The 22,825-nt window shown below is 32.2% G+C and overlaps 1 protein-coding gene across 6 annotated transcripts in view; it reads right to left on the reverse strand.

The window, feature by feature from the left end:
- The window catches only part of LOC143248883 (band 7 protein AGAP004871-like), a 143,199-nt gene that overhangs the window by 49,448 nt on the left and 70,926 nt on the right, over positions 1-22,825 (reverse strand). For 3 of the 6 annotated variants that reach the window (XM_076497776.1, XM_076497775.1, XM_076497774.1), the window contains exons 2-3: positions 8,420-8,442; positions 910-1,033 (exon numbers count right to left, since the gene is read on the reverse strand). The exons of 2 other annotated variants lie outside the window; for them this stretch is intronic. In XM_076497776.1, the coding sequence (XP_076353891.1) occupies positions 910-1,033; positions 8,420-8,442 (147 nt within the window). The remainder of the gene's footprint in view (positions 1-909; positions 1,034-8,419; positions 8,443-22,825) is intronic. One more of the 6 variants, XM_076497778.1, reaches the window with a different exon arrangement.

Below are 22,825 nucleotides of genomic sequence, written 5' to 3' on the forward strand. Positions count from 1 at the left end.
CTACTGTATGCAAAGAAAGTTGAAAATGAAACATAACAATTAACTTGTTGTACATCAGTTTATTGATAGAAGAATTGTCGTTGCTAAAAATATCATCACATCGTAATTTTCCTGTTTACATACTGCTAGTCAGGAGATATTTCACTTATTTAATAATTATTTTTACCAGTATTTTCAATCATAATTCTTAAGAACTTATTTCTTGATTTTCCAGTAAAATGGGATCTAGATGGCTATTGTAACATCAAAATATTGTTCCTGTGCAAACATTTTTAAGGGATCACGTGAGAACAAATATTAATAGGTTTTACTAAACGCGAAATTGACGATGTTAAATAAATAAATGTTAAATAAATTATTATTATAAATATTATTATTATTGCGTCTAATTATTTAAATGTTTAAAAGCTTTCACTTTGTATTTTTATATCACATTCAATTGGCTCGTTTTCTTTTTTAAAGAAATATATACTCGAGAAGACTTTACGTTTCATAAGTGACGTTTATTTATTTAAAATATCGACAGGTTCCGAGAAGAAACAATACTAAACTTTCCTCGTCTCCAGTAACGATTTGAAAATAATGCGAAATTCTGAATATATCCCCCTGTGGATCAGTGCCAGAGTTATGGACTTAAAACGCTATAAAACTTAGTCTGAATTATCGCGGTGGATGACGAAAATAACTTATTGTTAGTTTTGCGCTGAAACAACAACGGTACATTTTAAGGAGGTGTAGAAATACATTTCTTTGTTACTCTGTGCTCGCACACTTTATGAACAGCACTTCTGGGTTAAGAATATAAACTCACGTGTAAAAATTGCAACTATACATTTTTTTTATAAATATAATTCAGTTTATTTCAATCAGTATAACATGGATGTTAAAAGCAATCCTGATCACACTTACCGTGGTTAACATTATATCCAGTGGTTGGGGCCCTGTGATTTCCTTGTACGCTCTGGTTCATTTCATTCTCATTGTAAGGCAAGGCCATACTCTCGTGCTCGGAAGTCTGGATGAACTGACGGTACTGGTAATACATACATATGGTAGTATATGAACTGACGGTACTGGTAATACATACATATGGTAGTATATGAACTGACGGTACTGGTAATACATACATATGGTAGTATATGAACTGACGGTACTGGTAATACATACATATGGTAGTATATGAACTGACGGTACTGGTAATACATACATATGGTAGTATATGAACTGACGGTACTGGTAATACATTGTAATCTGAATATGGTAGTATATCCAACCCTGTATTGTAATCTGAATAATTCTTTAGATAATTGTAATTGTATTGAATATTCTTTGATAATTGTCATTCAGTTTTCCAACCCTGTATTGTAATCATTTCTGGTTGGGTTAGGCGTACATTAAGAATAACTGATCCAGCCCTGTATTGTAATCTGAATATTTCTTTAGATAATTGATCCAACCCTGTATTGTAATCTGAATAATTCTTTAGATAATTGATCCAACCCTGTATTGTAATCTGAATAATTATTTAGATAATTGATCCAACCCTGTATTGTAACCTGAATAATTCTTTAGATAATTGATCCAACCCTGTATTGTAATCTGAATAATTCTTTAGATAATTGATCCAACCCTGTATTGTAATCTGAATAATTCTTTGGATAATTGATCCAACCCTGTATTGTAATCTGAATATTTTTTTAGATAATTGATCCAGCCCTGTATTGTAATTAATCTGAATTATTTTTTAGATATCGTAATTGCATCAAAAATTTGATATTTTGTTTTTAGCAAACAGAGGGCTTGAGTAAAATATACCCGAAGGTAAGTAAAAGCTACAAAAATAATATAAATTAAAGTATGATTGATTATACACTAATATGAAGTAATTAATTAAATGGTTTTTAGTTTTGCCTTATGAAATGTTATACTCCTTTCTGTGGTGAATTTGTAAGGTGAGAATAATCTAAGGATTTCTTTATCCGGTACATATTTTATTTTCTTAAAATCGCTAAATTCGTTTGTAAGACGACACTTAAAATTTCACCTGTGTTATGTCTGATATTAAGAAAACACGTCGGTAAGATGTTAAGTATGATTAATCGTTTCGTTTTTAAAAGGCCTGAAAAGAACGGCATGTGCTTCTTATTTGTAAAATTACATATCACTAATTTTATTTCATAAGTTATGACATTCGACCGTTTAAATAAGACAGTATCATTTCTGTCACGAAATTAAAATCGCACACCTATTTATACCCAATATTTCATAAACCATGAGAAATTGTGACACTTATTATTCTTATGGTACCTTTTGAACTAAAAAACACATTTTTTATAAATGCTTAAATAAAAATAAATATATTTAAAACGTTTTTTGAGAATTAATATAACTGAAATACGCTGGTTAATCTTATTTGAGGCTTATGATTTTCAAGGACATTGTTTTTAACCTCTAACTGTATCGTTTTAAAATACCATGTTATTATTATTTCAATACTCAGAAATTAATTAAAAAATAAATGATTTTCATTCAACATTAGCTTCTTAACAGTGCTTAAAATTTTGGTACCTACAGACAGAGAAATGTTTGCAAATTTAAGTTCAGACAAATTTTTGTTTCCTGATTTGCCGATTAATAAACACTTTCAAGTTTGAAATACGTAGTGATAAAAAAAGAAACCATATGAAAACCGAGGTTTTACTTTATTCCATGATTCAGAAAGACCAAAATACACCGAAATGCGGTTAATAGGGGGGAACAAAAACCACTAACAAATGGAAGTTGATAAAGGGAAGTACTTTTATTTGTAATCATGAGTGTAAACTAAAGTAGACCTGAAAGAAACATCACCTAGAATAATAAAAAAAAAAAAAACAAACGCTGTTTTTTATTTAACATTTGCTGTGATGTTAGTTTTTATCAGTTCTTTTATCTTCAAAGTTTCTAACAACAGAGAGTGAAAACTCGTGTTACCCTTAATACGTACAAATTATAAGATGATTAGCACAACTGTGGTCTGTATGGCTTTTATTGTTCTATTTTTAAATTATTTTTGCTTACTGACTTTATGATCATATGCTAAGCAAGGTGATTGTATTTCATAGTAATTAGTCATAACATGTTAAGTAACTTATAAATATATCGTCTCAACAGTCCAGACTGTAGCGAGTGTGAAACGTTTCTGACTGGTTAAAGAGGATCGAGAATTTACCTCTAAGGTGTTCCAAGTCATTACCCGAAACGACATGTTACGTGACGTTGTTAATCGTTATGCACGAAAACGTAATATATTTCCTAATATAATCCCATTAATGCAGACAAAGTAACATTGGTTAGAATGTTACGCTATACCTGTCTGACACCTAGCTACTACCATCAGTGTTTTAACGATCTAAAATAGGCCCATACCATAATATTAAACTAATCACTTTTTTTTTTACACCTTAGATGGTATAGTGACATATAAAATACTCTTAGAATTCAACCAAACCCAGATTCGTTCATCCGAAACAAACTCATTCGTGATGTCCATTACAGTAAAGTTTCGTGCATCAATGAATTGTAATGGATTTACTGTTATGTATTTATTTCAATGTATATGGTTGCTTCAGTTAAATATATACTTAGAAATATATGTAACTTGTACGGTTAAATGTATATTGCAGAATTCCAGCCAATTCACTAAGTTTGTAGAAGATTCTCGAGTGTAAGAATCAACAATGTACTATGTGTGTACGTAAGTACTAAATGTTGCTGTTAACTGAAATTTCGAGAACCCTCGGTTAACGATAATAAAAGGTAGCCATCGAAATACGTGGAGAGACAGTGTATATTGTTGGTTTGCTACAGATGATGTACTATAAACCTCGGAAGCAATAACTGCAGTTAACACATATTAATCAAGAAACCACAGACATTTGACCAGGAACGTTTATAGATTTCGAGCACTACAAACAGTTTAACTTCAGTGGATTAACTTCGAGCGTTAGTATTTCTACAAAAATATTGTATAACTTTATCGGTGAAAAACTCAAGTATGAAGAATTAGTTAACTCCTCGTTAAGTGAACAGTACCGATATAAACTCGAAATTAATTCACTCATCTTGAGCTCTCGATAGGATATCATGGAAGTTCCGGATGAGATAGAAAACTTCGTATTATTTGTAAGTTTGTAAAACTTTTATATGTAAATCAATATTTGTAACAAGTATTATTATAAATCATATTATTGTTTGAATATTAAAATATATTTATATTAAGAAAGAAAATTGTGTGTATCAATATTGTTGGCAAACGTCATAAATGTGACGCATTTCTATAATTAATTAACTTATAAATTAAAATTTAATTCAGTTCCAGGCTTCATAATAAATTGGATGCTCGTCTGAGATAAATTATAATACGTAACAGAATATACTGTACTAGTGAAACGTTATGAAGAATCTAGTTCATTAATGTAAATTATGAATGCACGTTTAATTTCACAACATGAGGAATAAATATTTTGGGGGCAACCACGTTAATAGTTGATACTAGAAACATTACATTTCCTCAGCGTATTACTGACAGAGAATTTAATTATAAGAAGTTACGGTGAAATCTCTACGATGTTTCCCTCCCTGAGTGCTGAAATAAATACTACAGTCTTAAGAAATTAAATTTCATAAAAGTTGTTCTGACTTTAATAACAGATTCTCCGTAATACAGCTACGCATATTTTGAAAATATATTTAATTTTTCTTATCGTGTGAGGATTTTTTTTAGAAACTTGAAATAAATAAATCTTACTTAAAAATTACTTAGATTAAATTGTATTTTTCGTTTACTACAATGAACATTTTATTATCATGTTTGTTATGCGTGCGTTCTAGAACGAGTGATAAGACTCTTACGTCACGATTGGTCTAAAGAAGTCTGTAGCCAGTGATTGTCAACATTTTAAGCATGACAAAATATTATCTGATTTCAATGAAAATGAATCACATATGTAAAAATACATATGACGTTTTATGAAAAAAAAATTCTACGTGATGGAGAAAAATGGATATCATTTCGAATTCAACGTGCCAGAATTACTGTAGAACATGTAATAATTTAAAGACAGTTCAACCATAGTAGACTTCTATAATTTATTACAGTCAGTGTTATTTATTGGCAAATTGATTCCAACTGGCTGGGATTTCAGACGCGAATTTAGGAGGTAATCACTATGGTGGATATCCATCCTCTTTTTATATTATTTTAAAAATATTGTCACATTTTTGAAATGTGTTATAAAGCTGTCACTGGATTTATGTGCAAAATAAATGGGATTAGCCTTTCCAACGTTTAGTAACATTGTATATGGTGTTATATGTGTGTTGTATGTATAGAAGAAACTTATGTAACAAGTTTATTTATGGTATTCAAGACTCAAATATTCTTCAGGAATGATAATCTATCTGAGTAGTGTAGTTTTATATATGAATATACGTTACTGATATAACTGGCAATGTTTAAGTAAGCTTAACTTATTTAACAAGTGGTGACTAAGTGATCTCGATTAGTCACCGAATTAAATACATGATTGTATTATCACATGGGCATAGAGTCACCGAAGAGTACACTAAAAACAAGTACAACAACAGTGAGAAACGCTGCTTTCTTCAAATTTGATGCTATTATATCATAAACCGACGTCATTCTGAAGAAAAACTAATCACTTCAATGTTACGACTACAATCGAATTGTGAGCAAAACGAATTGCATAAAGCATTAAAGACTATCATGACAACAAGCAAAACAAACAACAGCCATATTGGAATGTGCACATGCGTGGTCCTCTGGTCTTTCAGATTTCTTAAAGGAGAAACAATTACAAGACTATTTTCTGTGTTATAGTACAAGTTATTTACCTTATGTTTATGTCAATCGCTTTGGATACAATAACAATCGCTGCATGATATGTAATTAAGTTTATGTGAGAGAAAAATAGTGCCATCTATTATGTAGTATTGTAAATATTAATAATATTACTCAAACTTTATTATTATTTCGTCAGAGAAAACTGTTGACTGAAAGTGTTCGAAATAAAACGTATAATAATGACGTACTACTTGTTGAGTCGTTTTATAAATATCGGTAATTTTTAATAAGGATTTAGTTATTTTTGTTTTGTTAGAGCAAACTCGTTATTGAAATTGATAATTGTATAGTTTTAAAAATATATACCTATAAACAAAATGCTACGTCTGTAGGGTGAGCTGTTTAATAAGCATGAAAAATATTTTGCACAGAAGCATAAAGTATCATGAACGTGTTTTTGGAATATCAGTAGAGGGCGTCTCTGTAGCAAATACTGAATATTATTATTCTCGATCATAATGAACTCGTCCATCATTACAATGGTATTAGCTATTAAAGAATGAAATGGAGCACCAGGAAATGCTCGAACTTCTGTCACTATGGTATCCTTCAGATGAAAAATGAATTCTGGGTTATGCGATACATCCGCAAAAGCCTCACAACCAGCATGGAAGCGTATTGGACAAACGTGAAAAGCAGCGGCTGCTGAGAAGTTTCTGACCAATTTGCTGTGTGAAACATCATCTGTCTCGCATCTTGTGTTATTCCTGAAACGGAATGCTGTTTCAGTGTTTTAGCCAAGTTGTGTCCTCCGCTTATAAAATAACTGTGGTGATAAACTAGCCAGTCTGCAGTAAGCTGTGATAATTTAACTTTATCTCTTATGCATGCATGAAAATATAAATCGCCCTTATGTTACACGTTTCGACCTATTGATTGTTTTAAATATCCATACTGACTTTGTAATCACACTCAGTATTAATAAAAAACTAGAAGAACACCACGCCACGTGTTTGCAGGCTATAGTCTATTCAAAGTCGTGCAACACTTGAGACCCGTGTAAGTCTTCGTGTTCGAAGACCTGGATATAAACCTTCATTTACATTTTGTCATGTAAGATATGCCGGGGAGAAAAGCAAGCCCACACATGAATGTTACCGATAGGTTAGAAAGCATTAATGTTATTGTTTAGTGTGTAGATGCTCTTTACAGGACACTCTGTCTGTAAACTAAATGTTACCGACATGCTAGAGAGTATTAATGTTGCTGTTTAGTGTGTAGGTGCTGTTTACAGGACGCACTGTCTATAGAATTACTTATAATTTCACGAAAATACCAGATATTTAAGATAAAGTCATGAAAGTAGTGAACACTAAAGGACAGTAAAGAGGTGCACATGATCTCTTTAGTTTTTCACTGTCAGTAACAATTCTGTGATCAATTGTCATGAATGTAGAATCGCATTTCAAGGTATATGTTTGCTATATAGGCATACTTATGTCTTATAAGAATAAAACAATTCAATGTTAAACTTTTTTGTGTCCCAGTAAGCCACGTAGTCGAAGTTTTTTTATTTTAGACCTAAATATAAATCTTGTAGGGTTCTTTACGTCGTTTGTTTTGTTTTTTTAAAAATTAAGAACCATTTTCCTTTCAACAGGTCCAAAGTAGCTTAGAATATAATTTGAAGAAATGTTTATCCTTGTAGTTAAATCGTAACAGGAGTTTCCCATAGACACTCTAAAAGCAAAATAAAAAGTTCATTTATTTGAGTAAATATTCATTCTATCCATTAGTGTCCATTACCACACCAAATGGTATAAGTTACCAGATTATATCATCTGGTAAGCAAATGTTAGTGGTAATCTAGGCGTTTCAGATATCTATGTTCTTAAAGATGCGAGACAAAAATTACGATAAATATTAACTGAATATTAAATTTAAGTGAAATACTGACATTTGTAATTAATAACGAGTAAAGAGAATATCATTCATTAATGATATTAAAATTATGTTGAATTTTAAGAATTATAACGTTTTATGTATGTTACATAAAAACTCTGTAAAGGAAGGTGAAATAAGAACATCGTATTTTCATGTTAAATCATATATGTTAACATTTTCTGAACATGGTAATAATCTTTAATGTTTTCTTTACTGATTCAAGAGGAAAGAAAATTATTATGGTAAAACATGATTTGAAGAAACCTAATTTTTATGCTAGACCGTGTCTTAAGACCAAATGTATTTTTTACGCTAAATCATGCCTTAAGATAAAACTAATTTTCATGCTAAATTGCCCCTTAAGAGAAAAAGTATTTCTCATGCTAAACCGTGCTATAAGACAAAGGTATTTATTTTTATACTAAACCGTACCTTAAGACAAAAAATGTTTCTCATGCTAAATCAGGTCATAAGACAAAACTATTTATTTTTCACAGTAAATCGTGCCTTAAATATATAAAAGTTTTCCTTGTTTAATCAGTTTAATCTTATAAAAAACAAGTAAAAATTATAACATAATACTTATTCTAAATAATTGAGGTTTAAGATAATAAAAGAAAATATTCCTACAATTTCCGTTCCTCCTTGGCCGGCTATAGAGAGAGACAAGACAAAAACAACCATATCAGTTATAAACTGTTCCTGATAAACAAAACTATGTTTCTCAAATATACAATTATCCACATTTTCTGGGAAACCGCGTAAAATTAGAATAGTAAGTAACTACAGCTGAACGTATAGCACTTAGCAGGACGGTACATATTCTAAAAATACATGGTAATGGAATAAACCGTAGTAAATCTTTTCACGATATTAAGTTTAAAGCAATTTTTTATGATTGATGTAAAAAAATTTGTTCTTGAATGAACAAGAACTGTTCACTGTAAAGCGTACATACCCTTCCATTACTAACAGGTGTTTTTAGCAAAAGATATGAAGGCTTACCAAAGTACCTAAACTGCGATTATGCCTTTGAGTGCCTGACTAATAAACTAGCTTTCAATGGTTCTGATCCACGGCTGATGACGCTATAACAAATGTCATGATGACGTCATCACAAGAAACTGATATTATAGTGTTTATTATATATACACATGAATGAGTTATGGTATCATTTAAGGTAAAATTGTTACATTTAATATACGCTAAATATTTTGAAATATAAAATGACAAGGATTAGATTGGGTTCGAAGAACTTGTTACTATACTTAGATCAGCTCTTATCAATTATAATTTCATTTTCAGTATTCATTCATCTAATAACAAACAGATCATTTTAATACGTTAAATTAATAATTTATAGTTCATCGGTTTTCATAGTCCAACTTGCAATCTTCCTAGCCCTGAAAAGAACTGTTTTTGATATGCAATTATTCATAAGTTATTTGTTCTCTAGACATATAACGTATGCATCACAGTAGCTAAAGTTAACATAGCAAAGTTTGTGTACCTCAAATGATCATAAATGCACTAGTTTAACAGACAATTTACATATCCATGAAAACGACTGATATTTCATGTGAACGTATACACATGTACAGGACATTCGAACTCGACGCATTTATTCTACTTATCGTACTAACTGAAGACAAACACGTTTCAAAGGAATGTTTCTGTAGACAGCAACACTGTTTCAGTTGATTATTTATTTTTATATAGCTTAGTGTTTAATGTTACGCAATTAACAGAAAGCGTATTATTTTTACAAATTATTTTTGTGCATGACAATAACCATAAAAGTCCAGAAATCTAATAAATTAATTTATACTTAAGTTCTAAAAAAACAGCTCATAGTTAATATTTTCTTTTGCTTCCTTCACATCTCGCTAAAGAAACTGTGTTCCACTCAATTGATTTTTATATCAAAATGTATCCTTCCGATATGCGAAGAAGAACCAAAATAGGCTGAATAGTCTCGAGCTACCCAGCAAATTGCACCAAGCTATTTTCAACTTCTGAAGCCATATAATGTTCAACTGAATAACGAGGTCTATCTTTAACCTTGTTGGGCTGATGAAAGCTAGTAACATTCGAAATCGCTGTTACTGGCTGACAACGGCATTGATTTTGCTACTTGACATGAAATTTTAAGTTTTCACATCACGTGAAAATATGGCTGCAAAGCTTTCTTATAAAATTAAACTTTTAGTACACAAACGGAATACTGATGGCACTTGTGTATTGTGATAACATTGACTCAATTTGACAAATCAACTGTGGAAAACGATTTCTCTTTTCTTAGTTCTAAAAAAATCGTTTAACAGGGTCACTTATTTAAAAGTAGATTGGCTTTACATAAACAAAAAAGTTTAACTATTTTCTATATTCATTGTTATCTCTTTATATATTTTATTTCATGAATAGTTAGTATTCTAATTCAACACTCATAAAATACCTTGATGTAGTTATTCCCACGTCAAACTGCACTCTATTTTGAAAAAATAACACCACATAATTTTGATGAATAATGTAAATTATCACTTTCTTCAGCTACTTACTGTTCTCTACAGATAAACCTAAGATATCACAGTGATTATTATTACTGTCTTCCATATCCAACGTTTCATATCAGTTTAAATAAAATATCTATTTGGAAAAAAAAAACTGAAGAGAAACATATGTTAAACAACACAGGACACAATAAACAGAAAACCCTTTCAGTGTTCTCGTATACACGTTTAAAACACAATAAATAAATATAAGCAAGTTGGAGTTATGCTTGAACAAGTGTTTTTTAATTCATTAAAATGTTGAATTTTGTTGTTGAGTTTAATGAATGTGCTCTTTTGAGTTGCAATCAGAGAAAGCGTGTTTGTTCACATGTCTATAGATAACAGTTTAATGTGTGGTATGAGGTTGAAGATATGTGCTATTGTGTTTTCAAGTTCTGAGAAACAGCCTTCAACGGTCCTATCGAATTGTTTCCGATTGTTAGTATCAAAGTGAGTTATCAAATACCAGACAGATTCTGGAAGAAAACTGGTCGTAGCTGTGGCATCGTTCATTTTCGCTCCACTGTGGATTTTGAAGGAATTGGGCGCTCGTTGATAAAAGATAATGATCGTGTGGGTACTTGATCATTGAATCACCTTAAATGTATGTTTTATGAAATAAAAGAGCATAACAGTACATCTACCTGAATTGTGTTCATGTTACTTAAGTGGTGGTACCTTCATGGTATCAAAAAAACACGCAGGTTCAAGAAGTCATGATACAAAATGATAAAAAAAGCCCTAACCTGAGCGCTTTCAGAGGTTGAACCGTTATTTTTCAGAAACAGACTTTCGAAAGCGATCAGGTTATTGGCTCTTTTTTATCAGAGATCGTGAATAAAACACAATAAACGCGAATTTAAAAACAAACTGTAAAGGATTACAGTAACAAACACGCCGCTTTATCATAAGCATATTTCGTCCCTAGACTTATGATACACTGAATTGTTAATCTGTATATTAGGATGACCCACGTACAACTGATATTTACACTTTTATTGCTTTGTTTTTGCAGGTATTTCCAGTTTTATTTGATTCTTGTTAAGAACTACACTTACCGTTGAGGTGATTGCAGTACAAAAACAAAACAACAAACAGTAATAAAAGCTTGCAGTGTAGTAAATAATGCAGTTGTGTTTTACAAAAATAATACCAAGTTATGTAATTACTATCGTTGGAAAAGAAATAAAGTGTTTTTCTTTTTACTGCGAAAATGAAACTCTATTTATGTGTAACAAAGTTTATCAAACACGCATGTATAGTGTTGCAGACTCTGCATGTATAGAGTGTTGCAGACTCTTCGTGGGAGTCACGTGTGATTTAAACTAAAGATTTTGTTTGTTTTGTTTTGAATTTCGCGCAAAGCTACACGAGGCCTATCTGCGCCAGCCATCCGTAATATAGCAGTGTAAGACTAAAGGAAAGGCAACTATTCATCACCACCCACCCGTCAACTTTTTGGCTACTCTTTTACCAACAAATAGTTGGATTGACAATCACATTATAACGCCCACACGGCTGAATGGGCGAGCATGTTTGACAAAAGTAGTGAGATGACATTGAGAATTTAACACTTTTAATACATATTAACTCTTTCCAATGCAAAATATTCATATACTCAGATCATAAAAATGTGTTAAAATCGGGTATTTATGATTTCTAGGACCATGCCTTCCCTTATACTTTACAGTTTCATAAAAAATAAAAATAATTAATTAACAATGGATATTAAGAACATTCCGAAAGAGTTGTGTGACATGATTTACCCAAGCAGTGGTAAACAAAGTGTGGTGTCTTTGAGGGAGAAGAACCCACAAACTTCGACGTCAGTGGCAAAAGTCATTCGGGTATACAAGTAAACGGTGCACAAAATAATAAAAAATTATCTCCATCATAAAAGCGACACAAGAGATGTATACACAACTTGCTTCACCGATGCATCTTTTAAACTGTCGCTTATCTCAAGCAGCTAAAGAATGAAACAGATACGATTCTGTATAAAGAAATACTGCTCAAGTCACTTATGGTTGGACTATTTAAGGGGAATTTAGATGAATTATGGAAATATTTCGTGGAATAGTGGTGTGTTTTGGACATGGAGTTTTTAAGGTAGAACCTCTTTCAGTGGAAACTATATCGCAGGACTATTGTTTGGATACATGGTCCACAAATAGACCATAAATGGATGTGACAATTTCGACAGTAACAAGGTGGTTAGGCTCCAAAGTATCATATCATCCCATAAGTAATGTCCGAAAATTTAATACAGAAAGTGCATCATCCTTTCTGTTTTTGTAGAAGACTTTAATGAATAAAATATGTAATAGGACGTGTATAAAAAAACTAACCCAACTTCACTTTTTCAGATCATTAATCAAATAAACCGATATGAAGATGGATGTGTCTGAGGAGCACATTAGGCATATAATGCTTTATGAGTTTAAAAAAAAGCAGTAGTGCAGCAGAAACTAAACGAAACATTTGAAGTGTTTGTGGTAGAGAGTCTCTCAATGAAACAAAATGTTGAAGGTGGTTTCAGAAGTTCAAATCAGGTGACTACAGCTTAAGTAATGCGCCACGTTCAGGTCGTCCTGTTGAGTTTAATGATGACTTGCTGCTGGCTGCACTTAATGAAGATTGTGCTGTAACAGTTGAAGAACTAGCACAGAAACTTAATTCAACCCATTCAACAGTTCACTGTCATCTGCAACAGCTTGGAAATGTATCAAAACTGGGAAAATGGGTCCATTTCCACTTCTCGTGCACTCTTGTGAGCAAAACCCACTTTTTGGACAAGTCATTGATTGGAGATAAAAATTGATATTTTATAAAAATGTTAAGCGCCACAGACAATAGCTCAGTGCAGGCAAACTGGCTAAAGCACAGCTCAAATTGGACCTCCACCCTAGGAAAGTATTGTTAAGCGTTTGGTGGGATATTGTTGATGTGATCCACTTTGAGTTGTTGCTACTCAATATAACAATTACACAAGACTTCTCTTGTCAACAGTTAGAGCGCTTGAAAGTTGCACTGAAAGAAAATAGGTCTCCTTATTCTCCAGGTCTTGCCCCATCTGAATGTCATCTATTTCAAAGTTTTCAGAACTATCTTGATGGAAAAGAATTTGGAACACATGAAGATATCAAAACTTCCCTCTCTACATTCTTTATCTTCAAACCCCAAGAATATTATAGAAGTGGCATTCAGAAGCTTGTGAATTGTTGGCAGGAAGTAATTAATAATAATGGAACATACATTATTGATTAAATAACAGTAAAAGCATTTGAAATCCTTTCTCTTTTTCTGAACCTAAAATCGGACTTTACTTAAGGGATGACCTGATAGTTTTAATACAATATACTTAACTTCTGTGTATCTAATAGTAATTGTTTTTATTCAAACAATTAATAAATTAATAATTCAACAATACCTGTCATCTCTAAACAAACATTTTCACAAAATACCATATGTATTAACGTAAAAGATTAAGTGCACGAGAAAGCAACTTGCGTGAACGGTAAATTGCTTTCATTGTTTGACGCACGTATTTCTTTTCAAGACGCAGGCCTAGTTAACTATTTTTGAGTTACACCGGATAAATGCATTGAAAAATACACATAAAAGAACTATTTTTATAAACAGGTAAAACTTGGATTGTAAAACGGTTAAGTCTCTTTGTATATTGCACTTGGCAACTGCTATCAAAGGAGAAATAAAAACTATCAAACAGAAAGAGGGAAATCAAAATTAATTTCAAAGAAATGAAAACTAACAGTAAAGAATGCAACATAAAAATAACAGTAAAGAATACAACATAAAAATAACAGTAAAGAATACAACATAAAAATAACACGAAATAATATAACATAAAAATAACAGTAAAGAATATAACAGAAAAATAACACTAAATAATATAACATAAAAATAACAGTAAAGAATACAACATAAAAATAATATAAACATAAAAATAACAGTAAAAATACAACATACAACATAAAAATATAACAGTAAAGAACACAAATAACAGTAAAGAATACATAAAAATACAGCATAACAGTAAAGAATGCAACATAAAAATATAAAGAATAACAGTAAAGAATACAACATAAAAAATTAAACAGAGAAATAATTAAAAATCAAGTAAAAAATTGGTATTGTGACAAAAGTATACAGAGAAAAATGTATTTTTTAACTGTTTCTGGAAAATATAAATTTGTAATTTTACCTGGGAAGTTTGGCTGTTGGATGTCAAGAACGACAGAGACAAAAAGATCTGCCACAACAAAAAACTAGAAAAACTAAGATGCAAACAACAGAAAAGACACCAAAGCGACAAACCGTTGACGAACCTCATAATTAACAGATCCGACCGTCAATTAAACACAGACGAGATACATCTACTTAACAAAGGACTCAACTTTGCAATAGCACCTAGGTACATTTCAACCATAGAAATCAAAACATGTTTAGAAGACCTAGCCAAGAGACTTGTGATACTTTCTACAGAGAAGAAAAACAAGGAAACAACCAAACCCAACCAACAGAAAGAAGACAACTTAAATAATTTTATTGACATCCAACAGCCAAACTTCCCAGGTAAAATTACAAATTTATATTTTCCATAAACACCTAAAAACAGCATCTCAAACGATTTTTTCAAAGAATTTTCTCACAAAACCATCAACATAATTTCACAAAACAGAAAACTAAAAACAATCTTACAAAAGAGACATTAATTCCATTAAAAACCTAAAACAAGACAAAAACATAAAAATTCTAAAAGCAGATAAAGGTAACGCTATAGTCATAATGAACACGAATGAATACATCCAAAAAATGAATAACATCCTATCAGACACGAACAAATTTAAACCAATACACACAAATCCAACAAAGACACACGAGACGCAACTGAACAAATTACTACTACAAATGAAAAAAGCCAACACAATTTCACAAAACTTTATTCCTACCTACGTAAAACCAACTCACGCACACCGCAAATATACGGCATCCCCAAGCCTCATAAACCAGATTGTCCATTACGACCAATAATGTCCACATATGAATCGTTTAATTACAATCTTGGTAAATACATAGCATGGGCATTCTCCAAATATGTAACATCAGCCAGCTCATTCATCAAAGACTCTTTTAATTTCAAGTCTAATCTAAATCAACTTAATCATAAAGCCTTAATGGCCAGTTTCGATGTTATATCCCTCTTTACAGAAGTTCCAACCACTGAAGCCTGCAAGATAGCCTTAGAACTCTATATCCGAGACCCTAACCCAACTATAGAAATTCCCAGTAACCAGTTAGCAACCCTCATAGAATTCACCATGATAAAGACAAACTTCATGTTCAGCAACCAAAACTATATACAAACAAATTGCCTAAGCATGGGCAACCTAGTATCACCAGTTCTAGCCAATATTTTTATGACACAAGTTGAAACACAAGCAATTAACACAGCAGTACATTCACCACTGGTACAGATATGTAGATGACATGGTTGCGGGATTCAAATCTACAGAACACATACTTAATTTTTTTCAATCACATTAACTCTATAATCCCAACATTAACTTCACATGTGAACAGGAAGAAAGCAATCAAATATCATTTCTTAACCTCAAAATTACAAGAACTGACACACAATTCAAAACAGAAATCCACCGAAAAAATCACCCATACTGGACTATACATTCCTTGGGACTCAGCACATGAAACAAAACAAAAAAGTCAACATACTAAGAAACCAAATAAACACAGCCATAAAACTATGTTTACCAGATAAAATTAACGATGAATTAGACAAAATAAAACAATACTTCATCAACATCAATAAGTTTCCTCCACAAACCGTAGAAAACATTATACGCACACACCTAGACAGAAAGCAAAATCAACTAACTAAAGTAAATACAGCTCACGAATCAAAAAACCACGAAACCATATACTGCTGTATACCATATATTCCTGACATCAGCAAACAAATAACCAACATTTGGCAAAAATTAGTAACAAAATATGACATTCCAGTTAATACCAAATTTATTCAAAAACCAGGCACAAAACTGAGGTCTATATTATGTAAAAACTACACTGACAAACACCACACAAACGTTATTTATAAAATACAATGTGATAACTGCCACGACTTCTATATTGGAGAAACAAGTAGGAAAATGGAAACCAGATTCAAAGAACATAAAAAGTCACCTTCACACGTTTTCGAACACTGCAAGTCAAATAAACACAACATAACCATAGAAAACACTCAAATACTAAATAAAGAAACAAACATAAACAAACGCAAAATTAAAGAAGCCTTACTTATACAACAACTTAAACCCAAAATAAACCAATATAAAGGCTTATATATTAATATAATAAAATAAATAAAATTATATATTCAAACATCTAATACCGCCCTCTACATTTCGACACTCAGTACAACAACCCCTTTCAAACATGTGGTCAGCTTCCGGTCAGTTACCTCTTTCTTTGTGAACCTGACGATGACCGAAGAAGGTCGAAACATTGTTCGCTCTTCTATGTAAAATATTTTCTCAACCCAAACGAGCCGTTTTTACATATATAATCTTTCATTTCACACATATATATATATACACACACCCTTCACGCATATCACAACGTCCGTCAATAACTCTTCAGAAATAGTCACCATGTTATATGATCGCGTCACACAAATGTGTTCGGGTTCTAAGTATCCAATGCTATTGTTTTTTGTTTTGTTTGATTTCACGATAGAAATGCGTTAATTTATTGAGAACTGGATTTCTCTACAAACACCAGTTGTTTTTTCGTTCTTGGATATTTAATTTTATTCCAAGCGGACTTTCATTACGATAATGATTTGTTTGGAAGAAGAAATTTGATCAAAGTTTTTAATGAAATTTCCACGAATGTTCAGAGTAATCAACTGTAACGTCAGCCTTCAGGGAAGGAAGGATCCCCGCCTCCTTTCTTCTTTGCAAAATCTACTTAAATGTCATGATTAAAAGTAAAATAAAAAGATAAAAATTTGTTGGATCTTCTCATGTTAAAGATTCGTTAAAAAATGCAGAAGATATAAAAATGTCATTAAAACCAAGGAGGGACAATTCCAGAACACAAAACAGTGTTAGCGTGATCTAAATGAGTTTAATGTTCCTTACCGTAAAAGTATTGTTTTAAACCATTCATTACTAAGATGATAAAAACAGACATTTTGAAATCATGTAATTAAATTCAGTGGTATCAAAAAGATAAAGCTATTACTTAAGTACTTTGAATGTTAATATATATATATATATATACGTTTCACATACAATTAGACTGGTGAGCAATGTGTTAGTAGAACGATCTGTTTTGATATAGTGATAAAGTTAGTGAACAGCGTTACGAGAATGAATGTCTAATTTTACTGTCCACATAATATATTTATTCAGACTTATTTTGTCATTAGTTAAATGTAACGCTTATGAATTTGTTTGTTTTTGAATTTCGCACAAAGCTACTCGAGGGCTATCTGTGCTAGCCGTCCCTAATTTAGTAGTGTAAGACTAGAGGGACGGCAGCTAGTCATCACCACCCACCGCCAACTCTTGGGCTACTCTTTTACCAACGAATAGTGGGATTGATCGTCACATTATAATGCCCCCACAGCTGAAAGGGAGAGCATGTCTGGCGCGAGGGGGATGCGAACCCGCGACCCTCAGATTACGAGTCGCACGCCTTAACACGCTTGGCCATGCCAGGCCTCAACGCTTATGAAAATATCAGATATTCTTACATTACTGTTTTCGAATTAGTTTTGAGAGTATATTTTAAGTGCATTTTGAGCTTAAATGTCATTTTGTATTTCACATGGGTTAAATGACCAGTTCAGAGGTCACATATGATCCAGATATTACTGTCTATGATTTTAAATCATACGGACCAGAGACAGGACCAGCAAAGCAACGGCGCCAGTACTATAAGGGCTTTATTAAGTTCACAAAACCGAATATGGAGATTCACTGTCACCTTTATAAACAAGGAAGTTTGCAGTGTGTTGAGTGACGTCATGGCTCAGACTCTGAATCCTGTGATCCGCATCGTAGTGTTTCAATCACCAGGCTGCGCCCAACCCTGAAATAATATCCGTAGAACGTTTTGTATCGCTAGCTCTTTTTCTCGGCATATGGCTGAACCATTTTGGTGAAAATATATTTTAAAGATTTTAAACTAAATTGTGCTGATTATAACCACAAAGCGACCAACAGATAATACAATATATCATTATTAAGAAAATACCATTTATTAATACACATAATATGCCTTATTTTAATGTGTTTTCTTAGTGTATTATTTAAATATGAAAATCTAAAACTACAGTTTTCATAACCTTCAATAAATTATATACAGATAGAAAATCAGTTTTGTTAACCTTATGCATGTCAGTGTCATCTACATATTATGTTTTAATTCTAGCGTACCAAAACATATCACAAAAGAATCTGATATTTCAGTACCCATGAAATTTTCTTACATAAATAAGTGAAACGCTCACAGAGGATTATCTCGAATCTCTGTCGGTGTTTGGGTAAGAAAAGTTCATACCCTGGAGGGTCAGGTTTTCTATGACCTCTTCCTCCTTCCCGTACTTATGTTCTTGCCGGATTGGTATTTATAATTGTAGAACTGAATATTATTTTGATCCTTTTCAGGGCAATGTCCATGTATTGTGGCTCATATATAGTGATTATTTTATTCTATCAGCAGAATGTCAAGTTTGTTGGTGGCTTTTTTTAATTGTTTAATACATATATGTATATATACATATGTATATTTATTTTTATTTTTATTATTTATTATTATTACTTTATATATATATATATTTATTTATTTTTATATTTAAAATATAAATTAACTGGGGAGAGATATTTAAGACTATCTTCATCATGTATGAGGTACCTGTCTAATTCGCATAGTAATTCGTTTTTCATCCAATTCTTATTAAAGTACATTATTGTACTATGTAGGAGTCTATCTGGTACGGTTGGTATGTTCGAATATTTGTGAATGAACTGAGATGATATAGTTCTTGGAACTCTGTATGCAGGTGTGAGGAAAGTGTTTTGGATTGTTTGTAGTTTGGTTTTAATTATTTTATTGTTTACAGTTATCCATGCTGGAGCTGCATAATCTATTACAGGTCTGATATATGTTTTATAGATTTTTAGTATGTTATCTGTAGATGCTCCACTGTTTTTACCAGTTAGACTCCTAGCATAGTTAGTTCTTCGCAAGACTTTATTTTTAATTTCGTTAACATGATTGATCCAAGTTAGTTTTGAATCATAGGTCAGACCTAAAAATTTTGCCGATGGGAGAGTCTGAAGTAGTGTGCCATTCATATATAATTCTGGCTGTTGTTTTTTGTGTTTTGTCAATTTCGTAAAGACTATGAGTTGTGTTTTTGCTGTATTTATTTTTATTCTATATTTTTGATAGTATTCACTTATTCTATTTAGTTGTAGTTGTATGTTAGTGGCTGCTATGGTGGGTGTTGCGGCACTTTTTCAGACTACCACATCATCTGCGAACTGTGAAGAGAATCCATGATTCGGATCCTTCAGTGGCATATTGTTTACATACATGATGAAGAGTATAGGGCTAACCACCCCTCCCTGAGGGACACCAACCAGCTTCAGGAGTAAAGTATTCAGAAAATGTTCCTTCAACATTTACTCTACATTTTCTATTTTACAAAAAGTTAGATAACCAGCGAATAATTCCTCGCGGTAGTTCCATTTCATTCATTCGGAACCTCAGACCATCGTGCCATACAGTGTCGAATGCTTTCTCAATATCAAGGAAGCAAGCGACAGTACATTCTTTTTTATTGAAGCTATCTATTATGGTTTCGGTTAATCTGATTAGGTGGTCTGTCGTTTGTCTAAATTTCCTGAATCCATTTTGTTCTTTTGGTAATTTTGATGTTATTTCCAAAAATGTGGAGAGTCTATTACTGATTATTCTTTCAAGAATTTTGCCTACACAGCTGGTCAGGCTGATTGGTCGGTCGGTAGCTATTAGGATTATTTGCTGGCTTTCCTTCCTTATGGAACATTAATATATTTGCAAGCTTCCAAGAAACTGGGATGTATCCTGAAGATAGAGATAGGTTAAAAAGTGAATTTAGGTGGTCAAACAATATCGGAGTGGCCTTTTTTAAAAGGATAGTTTGTATTTCATCTTCACCTGGTGCTTTGTTTTTATGTTTTTTTATTGCTTCGAGTAGTTCGAATATTTGTATCAGTTATGCTTATTTGAAAAATTGGTTCAAATTGTTGTTTATTGCTTAATATATGGTTGGTGACTTTATTGTAGAAATATGTATTCATATCTGGATCAGAGTGAGTTTTAAAAGTATTTTGAAGTTGATCTTTGAAAGCTTCGGCTATTTCTTTATTTGTGTGTGCTATAGTATTATTATGTTCGAGTGCAGGATATTTCTTTGTGACTGTATTTTCATTGGTGAGTCTTTTAAGATGTTACCACAATTTTTTCTGGTCAGTTTTATCATTTAGTTTTGAGCAGTAGTTGTCCCATTTATCTTGTTTTTGTTGTTTTATTTGTGTTCTGATGTGATTTCTAATATTGTTTATTTGCGTTTTGGTTTCTCTGTCTCTTGTTATCATGTATACTGTCTTCTTGATTGTCTTCGTTTTTTGATTAGGGTGATTATTTCTGTGGTGGGTTTCCATGTGTTGTTTTGGTATTATTAACTTGGCTGCTTTCTGAAGGCACTCCGTTATTGTTTGACAGTAATTATCCATTTCAATATGGGTTTTAACTTCTTTTATAACTTTATTAGGTAATAGGTTGTCCAATTCCTGTTTGTAATTTTGCCAATTTGCTTTACTGTAATTGAATTTTTCTTTTCTAAGGGTTGTATTTTTATGGGGGGCGAGATCGAAGACACAATATATTGGAAGGTGATCACTATCAACATCTTTTCCCACCTGGAATTTTATTAGTTTTTGGCTCAGATTATATGTACACATGCACAGGTTTAGTATGTCACTGGAGTTAGTGGCATACGCTATGTGTGTAGGGGTGGCATCGTTTAACAAGACTATATTATTGTCATCTATGAATTGTAATAGACTTCTACCATTGTTGTTTGAGCTCCGGCATCCAAAGTTAACATTTTTAGTACTTAAGTCACCCATAACTATGGAGTTTTGGTTGTGGGAAAAGATGTTGTTGAGTAATGCTATATCTAGTTGTTTACCGAGTTTGTTCGTTTGATTTTGAATTTCGCGCAAAGCTACACGAGGACTATCTGCGCTAGCCATCCATAATTTAGCAGTGTAAGACTAAAGGGAAGGCAGCTAGTCATCACCATCCACCGCCAACTCTTGAGCTACTCTTTTACCAACGAATAGTGGGATTGACCGTACATTATAACGCCCTCATGGCTGAAAGGGCGAGCATGTTTGTTGCGACGGGGATTCGGACCCGCGACCCTCAGATTACGAGTCGAACGCCTTACCCTACTTGGCCTTAGCGGGCCCTGAGGATTACCGAGTAACAAACAATGTTTTATTTTATATCATTTATTTAAGAATGTTTCAATGAAGTATAATCCTTGTATACCTTTCATATTTTTAGGTCTAGTCGTGGATAGACTAATATTTTGTTATACAGTCTTATAATGTTGAAAAATTTTTTGAAAATGTAACTCAGACTCCTGATTTTTTCATACTTTAAGCCCAAAACCTTTTAGGAACAATTTATTCTCGGGGTATATCCTTCGTGTATCTTAGTTTCTATAGTTTTAATAGTTTTTATGCTTTGAGTTCAAGACATTTTAGCATTAACTACTTCTCAGGATATATTCACCTTGTATCTTAGTGTCGATAGGTTCGGTTTCTTTGCCTAGTTTTGTCTGGAAGAGTTCTAATAGGTTCATGTTGTCATTAAATGCTCTTTCATATGCTTAACATTTAACATGTTTTGATAAGAAAGAGTGTGTGTGTATTTCTATGCTAGATTTCTTAATCTAAGAGCATTATTTTATTATGATTAATTAAATTAGAATACGTGGATTGGACTGGAATCTCATGTTTCATGAACCACTTCCCATAATTTTATTATACTGAAAATATTTTGATAGGGTCAAAAGATCGCTATGAAATGTAGTCCTCAACTGATTATTCAATCATAAAATAATTACTCTTAAAGGTCAATTTTACAGAAAAAAGAAAACTTTGCAGTCAAAAGAACTACTCATACTGATTAATTTTGCAGGTTCACATTTTTATAAAAAATATATGCTCATAAATGAAACATAGAACTTGGTGCAGAAAGAGCCCTTTCCGAGCGGCAGTCCGAACGTTTTAGTTTTAAGTTTGCCGCTAGGAAAAGTGCTGTGACGTAATAGTTGCCAAACAAACCGCCAACGCCAGCGCGTTGAATGTAAATA

The sequence above is a fragment of the Tachypleus tridentatus genome, chromosome 4 (genome assembly GCF_004210375.1).
Source record: "Tachypleus tridentatus isolate NWPU-2018 chromosome 4, ASM421037v1, whole genome shotgun sequence".
Lineage (NCBI taxonomy): Eukaryota > Metazoa > Arthropoda > Merostomata > Xiphosura > Limulidae > Tachypleus > Tachypleus tridentatus.